Source organism: Nerophis ophidion, linkage group LG12 (genome assembly GCF_033978795.1).
Source record: "Nerophis ophidion isolate RoL-2023_Sa linkage group LG12, RoL_Noph_v1.0, whole genome shotgun sequence".
Taxonomy (NCBI): domain Eukaryota; kingdom Metazoa; phylum Chordata; class Actinopteri; order Syngnathiformes; family Syngnathidae; genus Nerophis; species Nerophis ophidion.
Genome location: NC_084622.1, coordinates 31,507,306 through 31,530,677, shown reverse-complemented (window position 1 = coordinate 31,530,677; position 23,372 = coordinate 31,507,306). Strand labels below are relative to the sequence as shown.

The window sequence follows — 23,372 nt, the reverse complement described above, 5'->3', positions numbered from 1 at the left end:
AGTGAGCTGCCTCTATTTTTTTTTATTTTATTTATTTACTATCAAGCTGGTCTCGCTTTGCTCGACATTTTTAATTCTAAGAGAGACAAAACTCAAATGGAATTTGAAAATACAAGAAAATATTTTAAAGACTTGGTCTTCACTTGTTTAAATACATTCATTTATTTTTTTACTTTGCTTCTTATAACTTTCAGAAAGACAATTTTAGAGAAAAAATACAACCTTAAAAATGATTTTAGGATTTTTAAACACATATACCTTTTTACCTTTTAAATTCCTTCCTCTTCTTTCCTGACAATTTAAATCAATGTTCAAGTACATTAATTTTTTTGTTGTAAAGAATAATAAATACATTTTTATTTAATTCTCCATTTTAGCTTCTGTTTTTTCGACGAAGAATATTGGTGAAATATTTCTTCAAACTTATGATTAGAATTCCCCAAAAATTATTTTGGCAAATCTAGAAAATCTTTAGAATCAAATTTAAATCTAATTTCAAAGTCTTTTGAATTTCTTTTAAAATTTTTGTTCTGGAAAATCTAGAAGAAATAAAGATTTGTCTTTGTTAGAAATATAGCTTGGTCCAATTTGTTATATATTCTAACAAAGTGCAGATTGGATTTTAACCTATTTAAAACATGTCATCAAAATTCTAAAATTAATCTTAATCAGGAAAAATTACTAAAGATGTTCCATAAATTCTTTTTAAAATTTTTTCTAAAAGATTCGAATTAGCTAGTTTTTCCCTTCTTTTTTTCGGTTGAATTTTGAATTTTATAGAGTCGAAATTGAAGATAAACTATCTTTCAGAATTTAATTTTAATTTTTTTCCTGTTTTTTACTCTTTCAAACCGTTCCATTAAGTGTTTTTTTTCATCATTTATTCTCTACAAAAAAACCTTCCATAAAAGGAAAAAAAATGTTCGACAGAATGACAGACAGAAATACCCATTTGTTTATATATATATATATAGATTTATTTATTAAAGGTAAATTGAGCAAATTGGCTATTTCTGGCAATTTATTTAAGTGTGTATCAAACTGGTAGCTCTTCGCATTAATCAGAACCCAAGAAGTAGCTCTTGGTTTCAAAACGGTTGGTGACCCCTGCTGTACAGTAACACACTTGCACACTAGTGGGCTTTGATCCCCTCAACAGTGTTTGAAAGGGGTGTATTTTTCGGCGCATTTAACATTTAATGAATCCACTTCAGCAATTAAAAATATCTTACGTGGTGCTGTCAAAATTAAAACAATTGTAAATAAAAAAATGAAACGTGAAAAAAATAAAGAAATACAATATTTGAACTCACAATTTGTAGCACACATCCGACGCCGTATAAGCCAGTGGTACCGTCGTAGTCTGTTGAGTCACGTGAAAGTGGCTGGAATTTCCCCTTTTCACTGCCGGTGTTGAGCCAAAATGTGATTGCCTGCCAAAAATTGATTTCCTTCGCGGGAGCGCACACCGCATGCTAAACCTGCATTGCTTGGCTTTGTCTGTCCACAACAGATCACTAGGTGTGAGACTTAAACACTTTATCTCCATGGTTATTGTACCGGTGAGTTTTCGGTGGCTTTCTATGGCTCATATGGTTCCGCTGACACTTCCTGCTTTTGCAACTTGTGATCGGATACTCACTTGGGACTCCCAAGTGAGTATCCAATCACAGCGTAAGGCCAGCTAGAAGGCTTTACTGACAACAACTCGTGATCTGATTGGCTATCGCAACTGTCTATCAACAATAATGCACAGACGCCTGCATTATTGATTCTGAAGGCCTTGGGCAGATTTCGTACAGCATGGCAACATAACCTAAAAATAATAGCATTATAACGACCTGAAGAGAATATGAATAATTTTAAATATTTAGAGAAAGTAAATAAAAAATTACTCTTATCTTTAATTTTGATCATGATTTCTGGTTATGTTAGACCAGCAGAGAAGACCTTGCTGGCCCTGACGGAACACCACTGATATTCACAAATTGAGTGACGCTACTATTTTGTAAATGTGATCATTCATAAGAATTTTTGTGATGTGTTTGCATGTTCACATAAGTCAACAATGTTTATGCCTTAAAGTATATGAATAAGTACTTCCTGTTGTAAACCACTGCTGTTTGTTCCAGAGTTAGACTCATGCAGTCACTCATGTGGGCATCCAAACCCAGAACCACCTGGTTTTGAGGCAGATGCGTCAATCACATGTGCCACATAGCAGTCAAGGGCAAAAATTGTTCAACATTTCTACAAAAACCCAAAAATAATTTGGGTTTGGACAAATCTATGTCATGGGATGAATGCCCTACCACCACTTTATAATCTGTAGTTGTGTAAACACTAAAAAAAAAAAACGAATTCCTAAAGGTTACATCAGGTGTGCCTCAGGGCTTTATCCTTGGACCACTTATTTTTACTAATTACTTCAGCATAATTTAGATTAGGGGTGTCGGTCGCTCACGAGGCATTAAAAAAATAGACCCTAAAAACCACTGATTATCAGTCTTCACTGTGACGTCACTTTCGTCACTTGATTGACATTCACGGCACCCAAGGATCTTGTGAGATGACACTGGTTGCTGCGAGCTCTGTATTATGAGAAAAAAAACAACCGGCAGCAACGCAAGAAGCACTTTTTATTTCAACAGACTCTGCTGTACAAAAATGTGAAGACCACCCGCACAGTTCCTATCGTCTCAATAAAAGTGCTGCTCTATCCTGCCCTGCTAACAGAATAAGGGTCTAAGGCCATGTCTACATTAAGCCGGATAACTACTGAAACAAATAATTATTGAACATAAGCCCCGTGTCAGCTACACTAAACCAATGTTTAGATCCCCCCTCCTTGGATAGTTTTTTACACGGGTAAGTACACCGTGTATTTCTTGAATCTCCGGCTCTTAGCTTCGTAAAGACTCATTGACCGTTTACGAACTGAGTTCAGAGAGGAAGTGACGACAGAAAGACCGCGCCCAAAACAGTAATTGACGTCAGACAGAACGTGCCACATCCATCTTCATAATAAAGCGGTTTCGTAATTAAGAGCTAACCACTGGAAACATGGAGGGGAGTTATCGAGACATGCCCCTGTTTCTCCTTTCGTCGGTACAGATGCTTGTAGAAATCACACATGAATACCTAAAGAGAAAGCGATTGCAGCTATTTGGGATACAACACTTCTCAGACGGCAAGAGAACTTCCAAATGTCAAGGTCAGGATTCTACATATCAAAAAACTTTGTCCATGTGTCGAAGGAGAAACAATGAGAATGCGTGCTCCCATGGTTTTGATAAAAAAAAGGTAGCATGTGCTTTGTATTAACTGGCCATTGAGGGAAGACTACATAAAAAGGCGAATGCATTTGGACTGACAAAGCTGACTGTATCAGGTATTTTCCGCCATATATGTCGCGGACTCAACGTCTCGGTCCAGAGTATATAAAGTCACCAAAAACGAATGGACAATGAAGGTGAAGGCAAAAGAGTGAGGAGTGTCCTGACCAGATATCTTGATTCCTAGTTTGATTGTTGTAAAATTGTATTTGGCACATCGTATACTTAAACTTGTTTAGTAAAGTTTTCAATAATTTAAGATGGCTCAGGTGTAATTCATTACAATAGGGCTCCACAACACACTGGATTCCAGTTAATTGAAATACTACAACACTAGATATTGTTTAGATAAGTTACATTTAATTCAAGAACTTGCACACGAAGCAACACTGTAGGTGACTATGACATGTGCATTTTCTGTGCATGCGTACTAGGTTTTTACTGCCTCTGTTTCCTTCTGCAGGTCTGGTCGTCTTCCTCAGTATGATGGTTGGAGCATTCGTGTGGGGAGGCCTGGCGGACAAAGTTGGCCGTCGACGCTGTTTGGTTCTGGCATTATCTATTAACTGCATCTTTGTCTTCCTGTCCTCGTTTGCACAAAGCTATGGCTTCTTCCTCTTCTTCAGACTGCTGTCAGGCATCGGGTAAGTCAAAAAAATGCACACTCACAAACAGTGTATCACGTTTGTTTTAGGTAACACACTTTTGCCTTCGCATTTCTTTCTGTTTACTATAATGAGTGTGTGTGTGTGTGTGTGTGTGTGCTTGCATACAGGGTGTGGATGATGCGTCAGTGCAGTAATACTTGGTAGAAGTGCTTGTAGTTAGTGCGTGTTACATGTTTCCCCTGCTTGGTACAATCAGCTACCGCCCCGCCAGCTACCCCACCACGCGGGGATGAACAGAGGAGCAGAGTGTGTAAGTATCCCCTTGCTGGTACATTGCCTCTCCGCCGCCAAGACTCCTGCAGTGCCTCCTTGTGGCCACACACGGATAAGTGTCTTTGCGAACACTAGGCCAAACTCTAGGGGATCGGGGAACTCTATAGAGGTGAGCTGCTCAGGCCCACCGGTGTGCGGACACACCTTGTCTACCACTGTCCCAGCTCCCAGCTATAGGTAAATAACATGGGCGGGAGGGGCTCGTAGCCAAGGTCGGCAACCCACCCAGGTAAAGAACACTAAACTAAAACCGGGACTGCAAAGAGTTGTGCCCCGCGGTCCTTAATTAGCATAGTAAAGTCAACCATGGAGAACAAAGTCATCCTAAATACTATACTTCCAGCGGCAGGAGTCCGCAGGAACATCTCAGCAGATGGTGGTGTTGGTCCTCATAATGACGACAGAACCTTAAACACGAGGAAGGGCCCTGCCTGATCACAGCACCCCATCTAAAGCACTCATGTGCTGTCGGACACCATTTATAACGGGAACCTTCAACGCATGCACAGTGACAGAAAAATCTTGATTGGAGGATCTAGCACACTGTGCCAAAGCAGGGGGAGTGGAGATCCTGGGGATCCAGGAACACTGATGACTGGATCGTTCATCACTGCATCTGCGTGGTGAAACGAGACCTAGGCTGCAACAGGGGGCATAAGGCTATTGCTTGGTTCTCTGGCACGTAAGGCTGTGCATCTGGTTTACCTTCATACCGGCAGGTTCTCAGGCAGTCAGCCTGACTTGTATCACTGCCAAAGTCCACAGCTGAATGATAGTAAACCGGATTTGGCAATACATTGACCGTCGCCTGAGGGAAAAACAAAACGGCTTTTGAGAGGAGAGGACCACACAAGTCCAGATCCTGGCCTTGAGGAGACTAATCGACTAGGTGAAGAAGAACAACTTGACGGCTGTATTTTACTTTATTGACTTCAAAAATACTTTTGACTCAAGACATACAGGCAACATGATGAGGATCCTGAAGGCCAATGGTGTCCATCCAAACTTGCTGAGGGCAATAGAGACTATGTATGCAGGTACACATGGCGCAGTGAGGAGTTTGACGTTCTGGCTAGGGTAATGCAGGGAGATACTCTAGCCACTTTCCTCTTTGTCATAGACCTGGATTACTTGCTCAGAAAGGCCATCAGTGGGCCAGAGGAAGCAGACAACCTGCATTAGTCCTGACTGACCAAGACGGCGCAGACAACATCTGCCTACTCTCCAACCACATGGAGCAGGCAAAAGAGTTCTTCAACAGTATGGAGTCAGAGTGTGCCAAGGTTGGCCTTCAACTAAATGCCAAGAAAACTGAGGTGATCATCTATAACATTCAAGCGGAACATCCACCTCTCTCAACAACAGGAGGCACTGCTCTGAAAGAAGTCAATGACTTCAGGAACCTGGACTCATAAGTCAACTCGACAGGACAAGATCAAAAATTGAGGAAGACACTCCATGGAGGGCCCTGAATGACATGGCCAATGTATGGAAGTCCAACCTCCCCATGAGAAACCAAACTCAGCTTCTTCTTTGGAATGGTAGAATCTGTCTTCCTTGATGGCCTTGAATACTGGACCCTGAAGCCAATGCTGCAGAAGGCTCTGGAAAGACACCGGATAGTTACTTAGAGTTCTCATCATCGACAAGAGCACACATTTCCAATCTTAATGCTGGAATATTTAGGGTGAGCGGCAAAAGGAGGATGAGACTCGCAGGACACAGCTACAGACACCAGCCAGCCAGCACACTGGTGCTGTGGGAACCAACACATGGGTGCCATTCACAAAAACGTCCGACAGTAACATTTGTGGATGTACTCAAGAGTGTTCCAGAAGTGCAAAGCACTAATGAGCTGGCCGGATGTATGGAGAACTTTGATGATTGGAAATGACAATGGAGGGCTCGCCTGAGGACGACCTAGAGAGAAACCCGTTGTGCAATGAGGTTCATAGTTGTTAAGGCTCTGATTCCATTAGAGTCATATTTACAAACATTTATACCTAAAAGATGAGCTGATCATAGAAGAAGCACACACATTCACGTGTTTGACAATGCATTTAATATGTCATATTCATATTGATATTTGTGAGGACATATAATAATTCTGTGAGCAATCTTTTTACTGCATACTGCTGTCAAAACATAATCATGTGACTAAGAATCAGAATCAGACATACTTTAATAATCCCTGAGGGGAAATTAATATTTTCAGCATAATCCCACTCAAGAGCAGAAAAATATTTTAGGGAGACAGAACAGGATCACTGACGGGTGTGCCAACGTCCGCCGCCCCTTACAAAAAGGTGAGAAACAGGTAACAGGGGGTGAGAAAAAATTATTCAGTCCAAGCCTGGGCCCCTAGACAGGGGGTCCAGACTGAGGCCAAGGTAAAAAAAAAAACCTCAGACACAGCACATATAAATGTGTAAGAGAGAAACATCAAAGAACACAAAGGACATTAAAGACATTAAAAGAGCAGAGCTAATGCAACCAGCCACTACTACACACAGCCACAAAAGTAAAAAAACAACAACAACAAAAAATATATACATACACTGTGATGACCTCTGCAGTGTTCCACGCTATCGTCTGCTGGGGTGGGGGGAGCATGGCCAGAGACAGGAGCAGACCCAACAAAGCAACCAAGAGAGCCGACTCTCGGCCAGTGTCCAGTCTGCATGGATGAGCGAGGATGCGTCCAAGGAGACCGATACCTGCTCATTCAGCCAAGCCACTGTGAAGCTTGTCCGTCCTGGTGCTCGGGGCCAGCTCCGCAGTCCTGTCTCTTCATCCGCATCTCCTCCAGTTTCTCCAAACGGACTCTGGTGTGGCAGAGACCAAGCAGCTGGTCTCCATGGCCAAAAGGCTCCTTGGATGCAGATCCATAAGTTCACAAAAAAGCACCGCAGAGGTCATGAAAGTGCCACCGCTCGTCACACAGTCCCAAAGGGTCCCGAACCAAAAGGCAAAAAAAACCACATGAAAACAAGAGGGAAACATCAAAAACATAAAAGGATGATACAAGAGCACAGAGCTCCTGTCAACAGCAGCCACTAAAGCTGCACCATCTTGGGTAAAAAAACAAAAACAAACAAAAAAAAAACTCCTTGGACATGTCAGGCGGACAGCAGCAGTGAGTAGTCACGGCAACAGAGACCGGAGGAGGGTGTCATGTATAAGGCTTCTACCGCAAGATGCTCTCCTGTGTTGTATTAGTAAATTGAGTAAACACATAAGAGTGAAAGTCGTTTGTATCCTTTGTGGTACGTTTGCATGTTTGAATGTAAAACATTTCTAACAAATCCATTAATCTGTTTTCTACCGCCCATGTACCTCTCTAGTTTGTCGGGGGCCTTTTACATGCTACTTATTGTGAATTACACACATTATATTATATTGGGGTTAGTCAGAGTCTTCCCACTAGTCAAAAGTTTACAAATCGATGTCGCGACTAATTCAGTTTTGGACACGCACATCTGTCTTCTTCTTCACTTTCTTTCCGACACAACAGTTTAATTTTTTTTTTTTATTTCAGCCCGTGTTTAGTTCTCGAAGACATGGCAATGACATTCTGACAGTCTCAGTCTGCACTCAAACACCAAAAAGAAGCACCTCCGAGTGACTTGTAAATGGCCCGATTTTGCCAAGCTCAAGTACACGGCTACTTTCAATATGATTTGCGTATTTATAAGGGAGCGTGTTCAGGGCGTGCCAAGACACGCACACATCTACGCCGATTTCAAGTTGATTGCAATGTAAAAAAAAAAAATGTGTTTGAATTTGTGCCTCCAAACATTTCCATACATCTGATTTTTTAACTTGCCTACGCTGTTTTGTAGATTAGCACTTATGTCCATTTTTTAAAAGGCAAGTCATGCAAATGTTACTTCTGGCTCCTGATCTATCAAGATCCAAATACCACGCGATAAACAGCATGTGCAAACTACAAAATGATGTGTGTTGTTAGTGGGTGTGTTGCAGATGATCTACTAAGACCGTGTGTACAATCGACAACAAGTCCAAAGTGGTACAGACTGCTCTATTTAAATGAGGATTTTGCGTGTACTATCATCTGTTACCATGGAGACAGTCATTTCCATACACATTCATGACGTAATGATAATGCTCTAATGGTTTAACATGTGGCTTCACGGTGGCAGAGGGGTTAGTGCGTCTGCCTCACAATACGAAGGTCCTGCAGTCCTGGGTTCAAATCCATCAGCAACACAGATGTCCAGAATACTGTGTAATTCTGCGATTAAAGCAGACTACTTATAGCTTGGATCGGGCTGGAAAATAATGTCCGCTACAACCTGAGACGTCAAACGCACGTGTCATCTTACGAGTCATCATACCGTGACTTTTTTAACACAACACTTCGCGGGAAGTTTAAAATTGCAATTTAGTAAACTAAACCGGCCGTACTGGCATGTGTTGCAATGTTAATATGTCATCATTGATATATAAACTATCAGACTGCGTGGTCGGTAGTAGTGGGTTTCAGTAGGCCTTTAAACTGGTAGTGGTCATTCCCACAGTACCCTCACAGGAATAAAACAAAAGCAATATTAATAATTAAAGTAAACATGTGGGACAACTGAGCAAAAATACATCATGTAAGTTGAAATATTGATACTAAACAGTTAATAAACTTTGGGCCTGATTTACTACAGGTTTGCATGTACTAAAAGATGTGCAAACTTGATAGCACACGCATAGCTGATCTACTAAACGTGTGCAAAGTAGATTGCGTCTGTTAAGTGAGGAGAATAGGGCGTGCAATCCATTTTGTTTCTCAGGCTTCATTAATATACAAAATATATGCTGATCATCAGAACACCCACAATACTGCAAGGAGAAAATGCACATACTGTATATCATATAGCACACGCAATGTGATTTATCAACACTCATCGCCTTCTTGGGAGGACTATTTTTCATCTTATTTAGCACATTTGAAAAGGCAGCACGGTGTAAAGGGGTTAGTGCATGTGCCTCACAATACGAAGGTCCTGAGTAGTCCTGAGTTCAATCCCAGGCTCGGGATCTTCCGGTGTGGAGTTTGCATGTTCTCCCCGTGAATGCGTGGGTTCCCTCCGGGTACTCCGGCTTCCTCCCACTTCCAAAGACATGCACCTGGGGATAGGTTGATTGGCAACACTAAATTGGCCCTAGTGTGTGAATGTGAGTGTGAATGTTGTCTGTCTATCTGTGTTGGCCCTGCGATGAGGTGGCGACTTGTCCAGGGTGTACCCCGCCTTCCGCCCGATTGTAGCTAAGATAGGCGCCAGCGCCCCCCGCGACCCCGAAAGGGAATAAGCGGTAGAAAATGGATGGATGGATGGGTTCAACATGTGCTGTTTTGTTATGTTGTGCAGTGTGTAGCACACACCACTTTTTCTGAGTGATATACTGTACAAAGCACACCAAACGGTACAATCTGGGAGGCAACTTTGTTGTAATGGTGCATCTGGAATGATCCAAAAATACATGCAAAAATGAATGAAAATACACATTACATTCTTTTTCCTATAGAGGATAAACAAAAGAAACGCCAGCAGAAGCCAAAACAAGTCACTTGAACTTGTTTTAATTAGCCCCTTGAGTCACCGAGATGCATAAAATTATAAAAATATATTGCTGAATAAAAGATAACGCTACTATTTTTATGATTTATGACAAATATGTTGACAGACACAAATAATAGAGGATATCTGTCCATCTTTTGCCCTTGCACCGCCTTATGTGCATAACTGTGCCAGTTTGAAAGCACATTTGAAACATGCTCATTATAGAGTCAAAGCAGTGATCAAAAAACAGCTTTAGTGTTGATGAATCACGAGTGCTCACTGATTATATTTGCATCGCCTCCTCATAGTATTGTGGCTGTTTTAATGATAATTGATTCTGCATATACTGTTTTTTCCTGACTATAAGGCACACTTAAAATCTTTATTTTTCTTCAAAACTCGACAGTGCACCTTATAACCCGGTACGCCTAATGTATGGAATAATTCTGGTTTTGCTTAGTGACCCTGAAGCTATTTCATTTAGTACATGGTATAATGATAAGTGTGACCAGCAGATGGCAGTCAAACATAAGGGATACGTGTAGACTGCATATATGCCTCTAGAAAAAAAACACCAACATTTTATATGTTCCATTGAAAATATAGAACACACAGTGCTCAAAAATACCGTATTTCCTTGAATTGCCGCCGGGGCACTAATTAATTTAAAACCTCTTCTCACTCCTGCGCTTACCAAAGGCATGCGGTAAAAGTAAGCGTGCGCTAATTATTTTAAAACCTTTTCTCACTCCGGTGCTTACCAAAGGCATGAAGCATGAATTTTAGTGTGATGTAAGCTTGGACTTTAAATCCTACTGAATAGCTCTTAATCTTCTTCCCTTTATGAGATTTCAAATTAGCGGTATTGAAATCAGCCTCCTCCATTTTGAAAAGGATAACAGGGGAAGTGTCACTCGTGACGTCACGAGTTTGACCGGGCCGTAATACTAAGCATTCGCTAATTATTTTGCGAAGCGAGTTTGACTCGGCAGTAATTCAAGGCAGGCGCATACTATATGCCCTGCGGCAATTCCAGAAAATAGGGTAAATCAAAATGTTTTAGTATGATTTTGGCGAGCTATGAAGCCGCACCGCTTGATGGATTGTCGGCGCATTAAACATACGAGTATCATTATGGTCTGTAATAGGTAACACATTATCTGTGGTTTTGTTTTTGCAATATTATGAAAAAGCAAATTTTCTTACCTTCTGGTACCGGCTGATCTGTATTTGGGATCTGTATGAATCCGGAAAAATTGCACTCGTCCGCCTTTGTAGTCTAAAAAGATACCGTAGTCGATAAGCTTCTTCTTTTTCTCTATCTTCTTGTTATGTGACATTCGTCTTCTGCTGTTGCCATTTCTAATATAAAGTAGTGTAAAGTTGTTTTTTTTATCTGCCATTAAACTCACTATGAAAGCACTAAAACATGCCGGTGTAGTGAGTTTACATTATTCACTCAAGGGACTTTAGTTATTAGAGAGTTCCGGTAGGACCGTTTTTCACCGGACACATTTACGGCCATGTTGTTTCCGGATGAGGAGTAGCTGCTCCGTTATTGATTGAAGTAAAGTCTGAATGTCATTAAAACAGTTAGCTCCATCTTTTGACACTTCTTCCACTCCTGTCCTTGCACGCTACAACAAAGATGACGGATGAGGAGTCGCTGCTCCGTTATTGATTGAAGTAAAGTCTGAATGTCATTAAGTAAAGTCTGAATGTCATTAAAACAGTTAGCTCCATCTTTTGACACTTCTTCCACTCCTGTCCTTGCACGCTACAACAAAGATGACGGGGAGAAGACGCTGCCGAAGGTGAGCCACCTAAATAAGACCGCCCACAAAACGGCGCATCGGGAAGCGCCTGTCAAAAAGAGGCTTGAAGATAATCTGTAAAACATAATCTATCCAACATTTTGACCATAGAACCGCCGTTACATGTTATGTAGACCACAAGGAAGTGTTTTACATTTAGAAAAAAATTATAGTAATACGACTCATTTAAGGCGTCCTATAATCCGGTGTGCCCCATGGTCCGGAAAATACGGTGCTGCACATGAAAACAGACATGCTAAATAGATTGCACTCCCTATTTTGCTCATTTTAGAGATGCAATCCTCTGCACATGGGATTGCGTGCCCTCTCAAGTTTGCACATGTTTCAATACATGCAAACACTTGGTAGATCAGGCCCTGAATCTAAATGAGAACTTCAGTTAGTTAGTTTAAGCATAAAGTACACGATTTAGATACACAAATAAGCGATGTCGTGAACCTTTGAAAACGGTTCCCAATTCCCTTAATGTGTGGATTGCAGACAAAATTGAAGAGGAACTGTAAAATCTTACCCATCTTTTTGCCACAAAAATAAAAGTGATGAACTCCGTGCACTTTGCTCAGGTACTAAAATATTTAATGGAAATACACCCACAGGCTTCAAAATCAAGCACTACAGAGATCGAAGACTTATAAAAACAATATTGATTGTGACATAGCTCTCAAAATGTACGGGATGCAGTTATTTTTTTCCATTTTCCTAACACTGTGAAGCTCATGTAATTTATTTAAACTTCGTGTGCACAGCCTCATGTTCCACTTAAGAACCAAGCACAATGCTTAAACTCAGAATAACACAATTCCACTGGGATCCGCACACTCAAAAATCAGGTCACGGCACAACGCGTGCGATTCCCATCCACAAACAGCTTGCAGCACATCAATAAAAGCCTTGTAAGTGTAGCTTGTCTGCTATGGCCTGCCTCATTGTCTGTGTTTAATACAATCAATCTTCATATATATGTATATATATATATCGTTTTTCTAGTACATTTACAACCGTAGATGCACTGGTTTCCACTGTGTGATGGTAAATTGTGCAAAGTGACTGTGATACCATCTTTTAATTATTACGTTGGATTTCTCTGTAATGAGTCTACAATCAACTACGGTTGTCCAGATCTCATATTGATATCAAATATTGGGATGATAGCAGCAAAAACAAGTATTGGATGATATCGGCCTGCGTGTAAATTGTCCGATACAAGCTCTGATACGAGGAGTCCTGCAGTGTGTTTACTTGTACAAAGCTGAACAGCCTGTTAATATCTAAACGTCCTCCAATAAACACACAAGGTTCGGCTTTTCTTGTATTTTACTGAAGTCATTTACAAAAGGTAAACATGGTGGCTATAGTCTACGAGGAACTTGCAGCTACACAATAGCTAAGCACACAGTAGCACACGTGCTAGACCTACATAAGCGACTTTGATTGAACATGATTGCAGTCTAAAAAACATTTGTCAATATAAAGAAGTATCAAATAAATATCGTTGCATATTATATGCAGATACAAAGCATAAAGGCAGAAGTGTACTCGGAAATATCCACTAACACAGCGGTTCTCAACCTTTTTTCAGTGATGTACCCCCTGAGAAACTTTTTTTTAATTCAAGTACCCCCTAATCAGAGCAAAGCATTTTGGTTGAAACAGAGATGAAGAAGTAAAATACAGCACTATGTCATCAGTTTCTGATTCATTAAATTGTATAACAGTGCAAAATATTGCTAATTTGTAGTGGTCTTTCTTGAACTATTTGGAAAAAAATATATAAAATTAACTAAAAACTTATTGAAAAATAAACAAGTGATTCAATTATAAATAAATATTTCTACACATAGAAGTAATCATCAACTTAAAGTGCCCTCTTTGGGGATTGTAATAGAGCTCCATCTGGATTCATGAACTTAATTCTAAACATTTCTTCACCAAAAAAATAAATCTTTTATATCAATCTCTATGGAACATGTCCACAAAAAAATCTAGCTGTCAACACAGAATATTGCATTGATACATTCATATTTTGTTGAAGTATTATTCATAAACATATTTATAAATGACTTTTGAATTGTTGCTATTTTTAGAAATTTTTTTTGAAATCTCACGTACCCCTTGGCATACCTTCAAGTACCCACAGGGGTACGTGTTACTCCCATTTGAGAACCACTGCACTAACAAACGTGTTTGGATCATTCTATTCACTCTGCCATGACTCATAAGCTCAACTAATTTAAGGAATTGTGTCCACTAGGTATCCCCAAAAACTAATTGCCACTCCACTTAAACTTTAAAAACAGCATAAGGTTATTGTTTTTTATGCTTACCCCTATTCTTTGAGTATTTTCACTTGATCAAGCCCTTTCTAACACTACAATATAATGAAGGCACGTCCTATAATGGGTGCTGGTATTGTATCGGATTGGTAACGGTATTGGCCAATACTCAAGGGTCCAATATCTGTATTGGAAGTAAACACGTTTTGATTGATTAGAACTAAATAACTAATACATATAATTAATTTCACAACCAAACAACCACTTTATTTTTTGGACATCACGGCGCACTGGGTGATAAGGAATGCTGCTGATGAATTGGTCTATTTAGGTGTATTATAATACAAAAGGCATACCAAATTATAAGGCACATTAAAACAGTCATTAGGATTTTTTTTTTCTACATTTAAAACACTTTCTTGTGGTCTACATAACATGTTATGGTGGATCTTTGGTCAAAATGTTGTATACATTATGTATTACAGACCATCTTCACGTAGGGAATTGTGATGTATCCTATTGTAATTGTATGCATTTTAAACTCAAACCATAAACCATTAACCATCTTCAAGCCAGCTTTCTGACCTTTTGTTGGTGGTCTTTTTTACATGGCTCCACCTCGACAGAGTTATCTCCCTGGCATCTTTGCTTTTACCAGTATATTTTAGCGCTTCTGTAACAAGTCAACTGACAGATATTAGTTAGAAATGTACGTTACTTTTTATTTAAAAAAAAAAAGCAACAGCTGATGATGAATGACCCACAACTGCGGTCACTCGAAAGAAGTATGACGATCCTCCTGGTAGGATGCCTGTGCATGACTTAGTTTAACGTGGGGAGACTGGTGCACAGACAGTCACCACACGATCCTTGACAGAATCGGGTCAGGGTCCAGTGGCATTGAGTCCAAGACGACCGGGGACCCTTTTCTGTTGCAGTCTTCCAGTGGCATATAGTCCAAGACGAGTGGGGACCCTTTTCTGCTGCAGCCTTCTTCCGCCATCACAGCCCTTGTGCCATCCATCCATCCATCTTCTTCCGCTTATCCGAGGTCGGGTCGCGGGGGCAGCAGCCTAAGCAGGGAAGCCCAGACTTCCCTCTCCCCAGCCACTTCGTCTAGCTCTTCCCGGGGGATCCCGAGGCGTTCCCTGGCCAGCCGGGAGACGTAGTCTTCCCAACGTGTCCTGGGTCTTCCCTGTGGCCTCCTACCGGTTGGACGTGCCCTAAACACCTCCCTCGGGAGGCGTTCGGGTGGCATCCTGACCAGATGCCCGAACCACCTCATCTGGCTCCTCTCGATGTGGAGAAGCAGCGGCTTTACTTTGAGTTCCTCCCGGATGGCAGAGCTTCTCACCCTATCTCTAAGGGAGAGCCCCGCCACACGGCGGAGGAAACTCATTTCGGCCGCTTGTACCCGTGATCTTATCCTTTCGGTCATGACCCAAAGCTCATGACCATAGGTGAGGATGGGAACGTAGATCGACCGGTAAATTGAGAGCTTTGCCTTCCGGCTCAGCTCCTTCTTCACCACAACAGATCGGTACAACGTCCCCATTACTGAAGACGCCGCACCGATCCGCCTGTCGATCTCACGATCCACTCTTCCCCCACTCGTGAACAAGACTCCAAGGTACTTGAACTCCTCCACTTGGGGCAGGGTCTCTTCCCAAAGCCCGGAGATGGCACTCCACCCTTTTCCGGGAGAGAACCATGGACTCGGACTTGGAGGTGCTGATTCTCATTCCGGCCGCTTCACACTCGGCTGCGAACCGATCCAGTGAGAGCTGAAGATCCCGGCCAGATGAAGCCAACAGGACCACATCGTCTGCAAAAAGCAGAGACCTAATCCTGCGGTCACCAAACCGGAACCCCTCAATGCCTTGACTGCACCTAGAAATTCTGTCCATAAAAGTTATGAACTTGTGAACAGCCCTTGTGATAGTTCTTAAATCTACCGTCTTCTGCCTGCTCCGCCGTTAAGGTCTTCACCGTATCCCCGGCTAGGGGGCCAGTCAGGTACTAGGCCTTTGCCAAGGGCCACCTGGGGTAACAGTAGTAGAGGGGTTAACCTCCTAGTGCCCCAAGACCCCATAGAGGAGCCTCCACTGCTGGATGCACTTTAACATCATGCCCAGGACAGATTTTTTATTTTTTCGGACTTGCGCACATCCCAAATACACATCAGCAGGTACCAATAGGTTTTGCGTAATATTGTGATAAAAAATACCAGTAAAATGTATTTTCAAATATGTACCTGTGACGTGTCTCCTGCCGTCACCGTGTGGGTTGCAGTGCCGATCGATACAAGACGCATCGTAGCAGGTTTGACTCTTGATTTATTATTTCAATAATCATGTCTTCTGGCCAGTCTAACGCGCCACTTTCTAGCGCGCGGGCTCTTCCTGCTGGTCGCGGCACACCTTTCGGTGTCCGGTGTCTGCGTCTGCTGCGGGGGCTCATCTCGTTCTGGGTCTCGCTCGTCGTACTCGTGGTCTTTTGTTGCCGTGGTTTCCTGCGCGGATCGTTCCTCCCTCTCCCCTTTTATACTCTAGCAGAAGATGAAGATATTCAGCGCAGGTGTGTCGTGTACGCACCTGACTCGGATGGCTGCAGCGTCGCGCCCGAGTGCGTCCCGCCTCTTCTCTCCGCCGCATGCCCTGCCTCCTGGCCGCCATCTCGGGTAGCACCGGCGTTTGTCCTATCCCGCTGTCGGCTCTTCGGCTCAGTCTCTCCACAGTACCATTTTGGGTTCCTTATACACACACCATATTAGTACCCGTACGTTGAAGCACAGTACATCTGACTACGGTAGCAGTAATCCATCAAGTGGTGTGGTATTGTGGCTTACAAGAGTCGTACTAAAACATGTGGCCAGATTTATTTTTAGCGCTATGTGTAATGTTTTATATTCTAAATAAAACATCACATTTTTGGGCATGCTTGCTAAAAGGTTAGATTTATTTAACAGGGGGCTTCAACCTGCAGTGCAGACGTATCTCATATGTGTGACTGTCATCTACTGGTCACACTTATTACACCATGTACCAAATTAATTTGCTTGCAAGTCGGTATGTGACGATCCGTCACTTCATTGCTGTTTGTGTTCCCTTGTTTGATGTTTATTTCCTGTCAGGGCTCATATTTCTGTTCCATTTCCTGCATGTCTCCCTGAGCTCTCGTCTTCCTCACCTGTCCCTGATTGGCAGCCGGGCACCCGTGGTGGCAGTTGCTTAGTGCTCGAGGATTGATTACAAACCCTGTTTCCATATGAGTTGGGAAACTGTGTTGGATGTAAATATAAACGGAATACAATGATTTGCAAATCCTTTTCAACCCGTATTCCGTTGAATTTGCTACAAAGACAACATATTTGATGTTCAAACTGATAAACATTTTTTTTTTTGCAAATAACCATTAACATTAGAATTTGATGCCAGCAACACGTGAGAAAGAAGTTGGGCAATAAATACTGAAAGTTGAGGAATGCTCATCAAACACTTATATGGAACATCCCACAGGTGTGCAGGCTAATTGGGAACAGGTGGGTGCCATGATTGGGTATAAAAGCAGCTTCCATGAAATGCTAAGGATGAGGTGAGGGACACCACTTTGTAAGCGAATTGTCGAACGGTTTTAGAACAACATTTCTCAATGAGCTATTGCAAGGAATTTAGGGGTTTTACGATCTACGGTCCGTATAATCATCAAAAAGTTCAGAGAATCTGGAGAAATCACTGCACGTAAGTGATAATATTACGGACTTTTGATCCCTCAGTCGATAGTGCATCAAAAACCGACAGTGTGTAAAGGATATCACCACATGGGCTCAGGAACACTTCACAAAACCGCTGTAAGTAACTACAGTTGGTCGCTACATCTGTAAGTGAAAGTTAAAACTCTAATATGCAAAGCCAAACCCATTTATCAACAATATCCTGAAACGCCGCCGGCTTGGCTGGGCCCCGAGTTAAATTAAGATGGACTGATGCGTAGTGGAAAGGTGTTTTGTGGTCTGACAAGTCCACATTTCAAATTATACGTGTAAACAGAGGACGTGGTGTCCTCCAGAACAAAGGGGAAAACAACCATTCGGATTTTTATAGGCGCAAAGTTCAAAAGCCAGCATCTGTGATGGTATGGGGGTGTATTAGTGCCCAAGGAATGGGTAACTTACACATCTGTGAAGGCACCAATAATGCTGAAAGGTCCATACAGGTTTTGGAACAACATATGTTGTCATCCAAGCAACGTTATCATGGACACCCCTGCTTATTTCAGCAAGACAAGTGTTACAACAGCGTGGCTTCGTTAAAAAAAAGAGTGTGGGTACTCTCCTGGCCCGCTTGCATTCCAGACCTGTCTCCCATCGAAAATGTGTAGCATTATGAAGCGTAAAATACGACAGCGGAGACCGTGGACTGTTGAACAACTGAAGCTCTACATAAAACAAGAGTGGGAAAGAATTCCACTTTCAAAGCTTCAACAATTAGTTTCGTCAGTCCCCAAAAGTGTATTACGTGTTGTTAAAAGAAAAGGTGAGGTAAAAGAAAAGGTGATGTAACACCGTGGTGAACATGCCCTTTCCCAACTACTTTGGCACATGTTGCAGCCATTAAATTCTAAGTTAATGATTATTTGCAAAAAAAAAAAAAGTTTATGAGTTTGAACATCAAATATCTTGTCTTTGTAGTGCAGTCAACTGAATATGGGTTGAAAAGGATTTGCAAATCATTATATTCCTTTTATATTTACATCCAACACAATTTCCCAACTCTTATGGAAACAGGGTTTGTATACTGAGGACCGTTTACATGCACAACTGCTTCCTATTCTGTTTAAAAATTGTAAAATCGTCTTTTTATAAATGGATTGATTTATATAGGCTAGTAAGGTAAAGTTTTGTACCTGACAATTTACGGCTTCCTTGTTTCTGCAGCCTTCATCAGAGGTGTCACGTGATGTTAGCGTGACGTCATCTGTGACGTGTTATATGGATTGTTCCATCCCACCTGAAATGGTGGGATGGTGGTGTCTCCTGCTGTGCGCCGGGGGTAGGGCGGGGCGCCCCCTGTCATCTGGATGTCCACCAAACGGCCGGGACTGTGTCCCAGGTGTGGGATAGATGGTAGGCTCCTTCGTCCCTGTTGACAGTCTAACATCATGTGACACCTCTGATAAAGGCTGCAGAAGCAAGGTAGACAAAACTTTACCTTACAAGCCTATATAAATCAACCGATTATAAATACACATCAGTAGGCTAAATCAGTGTTTTTCAACCTTTTTTGAGTCAAGGCACATTTTTTGCATTGAAAAAATCCGGAGGCACACCACCAGTAGAAATCATTAAAACCAAATCCCAGTTGACAGTAAAACGTCGTTGTCGCAATTGTTGGATATGACTTTAAATCATAACCAAGCAATATAGGTCTTGTCTCAAAGTAGGGGTACTGTCACATCACGCCCTGACTTATTTTGAGTTTTCCTGTGTGTAGTGATTTAGTTCTTGTCTTGGCTCCTATTTTGCTGGCTTTTTCTTTTTTTCTTTTGGTATTTTCCTGGAGCAGTTTCATGTCTTCCTTTGAGCGATATTTCCCGCATCTACTTAGTTTTAGCAATCAAGAATATTTCAGTCGTATTTATTCTTTTTTGTGGGGACTTTGTCGATTGTCATGTCATGTTTGGATGTACATTGTGGACGCCGCCTTTGCTCCACAGTAAGTCTTTGCTGTCGTCCAGCATTACATTTTTGTTTACTTTGTAGCCGGTTCAGTTCTAGTTTTGTTCTGCATAGCCTTCCCTAAGCTTCAATGCCTTTTCTTAAGGGTCACTCGTATTTTGTCTATTTTTGGTTTAAGCATTAAACACTTTTTTACCTGCACACTGCCTCCCGCTTTTCCTGACATCTACAAAGCAATTAGCTACCGGCTGCCACCTGGTGATATAGAAGAATATTACGCGGTCACTGCCGAGCTCTCGTCAGCACGACACTCAACAACAACACATCATTAGCAGACTATAATTACTGGTTTGCAAAAAAATATTTTTCACCCAAATAAGTGAAAATACATAATCTCCCACGGCACACTACTGTGCCGCGGCACAGTGGTTGAAAAACACTGGGCTAAATTAACCTCTTCAACTTTAAATCTTCTTACCTGCTCTTCGTTTTCCTGGTTCCTGCATCTTGGGGTCACAACTTCTGCAGCCATGCGAGTTCCCATCATAATCTTTGAGCACTGAGGAACAGGTGAGGCAGGCATAAATAATAGCCGCCTGATTGGCAACTGCCGCCAGGTGTGCCCGGCTGCCAATCAGGGACAGGTGAGGAAGACGTAAGACCAGGCGCTCCTACTGTAAAGGCAAGCTTCTCGTACAGTGGTTTTCCATTTCCTGCATGTCTCAGTGAGTCATACAGGAAATGGAACAAAAATACGAGCACTGACAGGAAATAAACATCAAACACGGAAACACTAACACAGTGGTTCTCAACCTTTTTTCAGTGATGTACCCCCTGTGAACATTTTTTAAATTCAAGTACCCCCTAATCAGAGCAAAGCATTTTTGGTTGTAAAAAAAGAGATAAAGAAGTAAAATACAGCAGTATGTCATCAGTTTCTGATTTATTAAATTGTATAACAGTGCAAAATATTGCTCATTTGTAGTGGTCCTTCTTCAGCTATTTGGAAAAAAAGATATACAAATAACTAAAATCTTTTTGAAAAATAAACAAGTGATTTCAATTATAAATAAATATTTTCACACAAAGAAGTAATCATGAACTTAAAGTGCCCTCTTCTGGGATTGTGATAGAGATCCATCTGGATTCATGAACTTAATTCTAAACATTTCTTCACAAAGAAATAAAATCTTTAACATCAATATTTATGGAATATGTCCACAAAAAATCTAGCTGTCAACACTGAATATTACATTGTCGCATTTTTTTCACAGTTTATTAACTTGCACTCATATTTTGTTGAAGTATTATTCAATAAATACATTTATAAATGGTTTTTGAATTGTTGCTTTTTTTAGAATATTTTTAAAAAATCTCACGTACCCCTTGGCATACTTTCAAGTACCCCCTGGGGTACGCGTACCCCTATTTGAGAACCACTGCACTAACAGAAATGAAGTGACATATCGTCACACGGTAAGCACAACCAGAATTAATCCGAACATTAGGCGCAGCGGGTTGTAAGGCGCACTGTCAATTTTTGAGAAAATTTAAGGATTTTATGTTAACTTTAGACTCAGTTAAATACAGTAGTTGGATTAATCAGACATTGACTTAAAATGTAAGGAATCTGGTCAGCTAAGGGTCTTGTTGAATATCTGTGAAGCAGTTGTCTGTGTTGGCCCTGTGATAAAGTTTGAGATAGGCTCCAGCACAATCCGTGACCCAGAATGGGACAAGCGGTAGGAAATGGAGGGATTGATGGAAGTTTGTATTGTATTGCACCATATGTCCCGGCAAGAAATCTGCGTTCAAAGGACTCCGGTTTGTTAGTGATTCCCAAAGCCCAAAAAAAGTCTGCGGGCTATAGAGCGTTTTCCGTTCGGGCTCCAGTACTCTGGAATGCCCTCCCGGTAACAGTTCGAGATGCCACCTCAGTAGAAGCATTTAAGTCTCACCTTAAAACTCATTTGTATACTCTAGCCTTTAAATAGACTCCCTTTTTAGACCAGTTGATCTGCCGTTTCTTTCCTTTTTCTTCTATGTCCCACTCTCCCTTGTGGAGGGGGTACGGTCCGATCCGGTGGCCATGTACTGCTCGCCTGTGTATCGGCTGGGGACATCCCTGCGATGCTGATCCGCCTCCGCTTGGGATGGTTTCCTGCTGGCTCCGCTGTGAACGGGACTCTCGCTGCTGTGTTGGATCCGCTTTGGACTGGACTCTCGCGACTGTGTTGGATCCATTATGGATTGAACTTTCACAGTATCATGTTAGACCCGCTCGACATCCATTGCTTTCCTCCTCTCCAAGGTTCTCATAGTCATCATTGTCACCGACGTCCCACTGGGTCATTATTGTCACCGATGTCCCACTGGGTGTGAGTTTTCCTTGCCCTTATGTGGGCCTACCGAGGATGTCGTGGTGGTTTGTGCAGTCCTTTGAGACACTAGTGATTTAGGGCTATATAAGTAAACATTGATTGATTGATTGATGGAAGTAATTTTTTTTTTAATATTACTTTTTCAAGCTTAGCGTATTTGGAAACCAGTGTACGGTGGCAGAGGGGTTAGTGCGTCTGCCTCACAATACGAAGGTCCTGCAGTCCTGGGTTCAAATCCAGGCTCGGGATCTTTCTGTGTGGAGTTTGCATGTTCTCCCCGTGAATGCGTGGGTTCCCTCCGGGTACTCCGGCTTCCTCCCACTTCCAAAGACATGCACCTGGGGATAGGTTGATTGGCAACACTAAATTGGCCCTAGTGTGTGAATGTGAGTGTGAATGTTGTCTGTCTATCTGTGTTGGCCCTGCGATGAGGTGGCGACTTGTCCAGGGTGTACCCTGCTTTCCGCCCGATTGTAGCTGAGATAGGCGCCAGCACCCCCCGCGACCCCGAAAGGGAATAAGCGGTAGGAAATGGATGGATGGATGGATGTCATGGCATTTGAATCAGCTGTAATTAGGAACTGTATTTCTCTTTCAGTGTCGGTGGCACAGTGCCGATCGTCTACTCGTACTTCTCGGAGTTCCTTCAGATGGACAAGCGAGGGGAACATCTGTCCTGGTTGTGCATGTTTTGGATGATTGGTGGGATTTATGCCTCTTTCACTGCCTGGGGAATCATTCCCAGATACGGTAGGAACCTGGCATATTACGATGTATTCAACACTGTGCGTTCACCTTGTCATTTGTACATGTCTGTGTGCAGGTTGGGGGTTCAGTATGGGCACAGAGTTCCAGTTCCACAGTTGGAGGTTATTTGTTCTGGTCGCTGCTCTTCCTGCCGTTGCCTCTTTGGTCGGACTCACTTTCATGCCTGAGAGCCCTCGCTTCCTGCTTGAGGTAAGTAAGACTGCCACCAATTCCAGTTTTGGAATTACATTCACATTAATATTTATCAGTTTTTAGTCTCTATGATATTGCACATAATACAACGACATAATGTGCATTCAATATGTATTGTAATGAAGATGAATATGACTCGTCCAATTAATTAGTCATTGATGATATTCAGGTCATGGTCCAAAGCATACATTTTGTTCTTGAAATTTTCATCCAAGCAGAATGCTAAGCACGATGAGGCATGGATGATTCTGAAGCAGGTCCACGACACCAACTGGAGGGCTAAAGGACAGCCAGAAAAAGTATTCACTGTGAGTACATAGAACTATTCATCAAGAGTGCAGGACTTAAAGTTCTCCACAGTTATGACAGATTTACATGACTTGGCGTTTGTCCATTT

The 23,372-nt window shown here is 41.9% G+C and overlaps 1 protein-coding gene across 1 annotated transcript in view; it reads left to right on the top strand.

Annotated features, from left to right (window-relative positions):
- The window catches only part of LOC133563308 (synaptic vesicle glycoprotein 2B-like), a 100,010-nt gene that overhangs the window by 37,739 nt on the left and 38,899 nt on the right, over positions 1–23,372 (top strand). The window contains exons 4-7 of the mRNA XM_061917372.1: positions 3,799–3,979; positions 22,614–22,765; positions 22,839–22,972; positions 23,194–23,283. Of these exons, the coding sequence (XP_061773356.1) occupies positions 3,799–3,979; positions 22,614–22,765; positions 22,839–22,972; positions 23,194–23,283 (557 nt within the window). The remainder of the gene's footprint in view (positions 1–3,798; positions 3,980–22,613; positions 22,766–22,838; positions 22,973–23,193; positions 23,284–23,372) is intronic.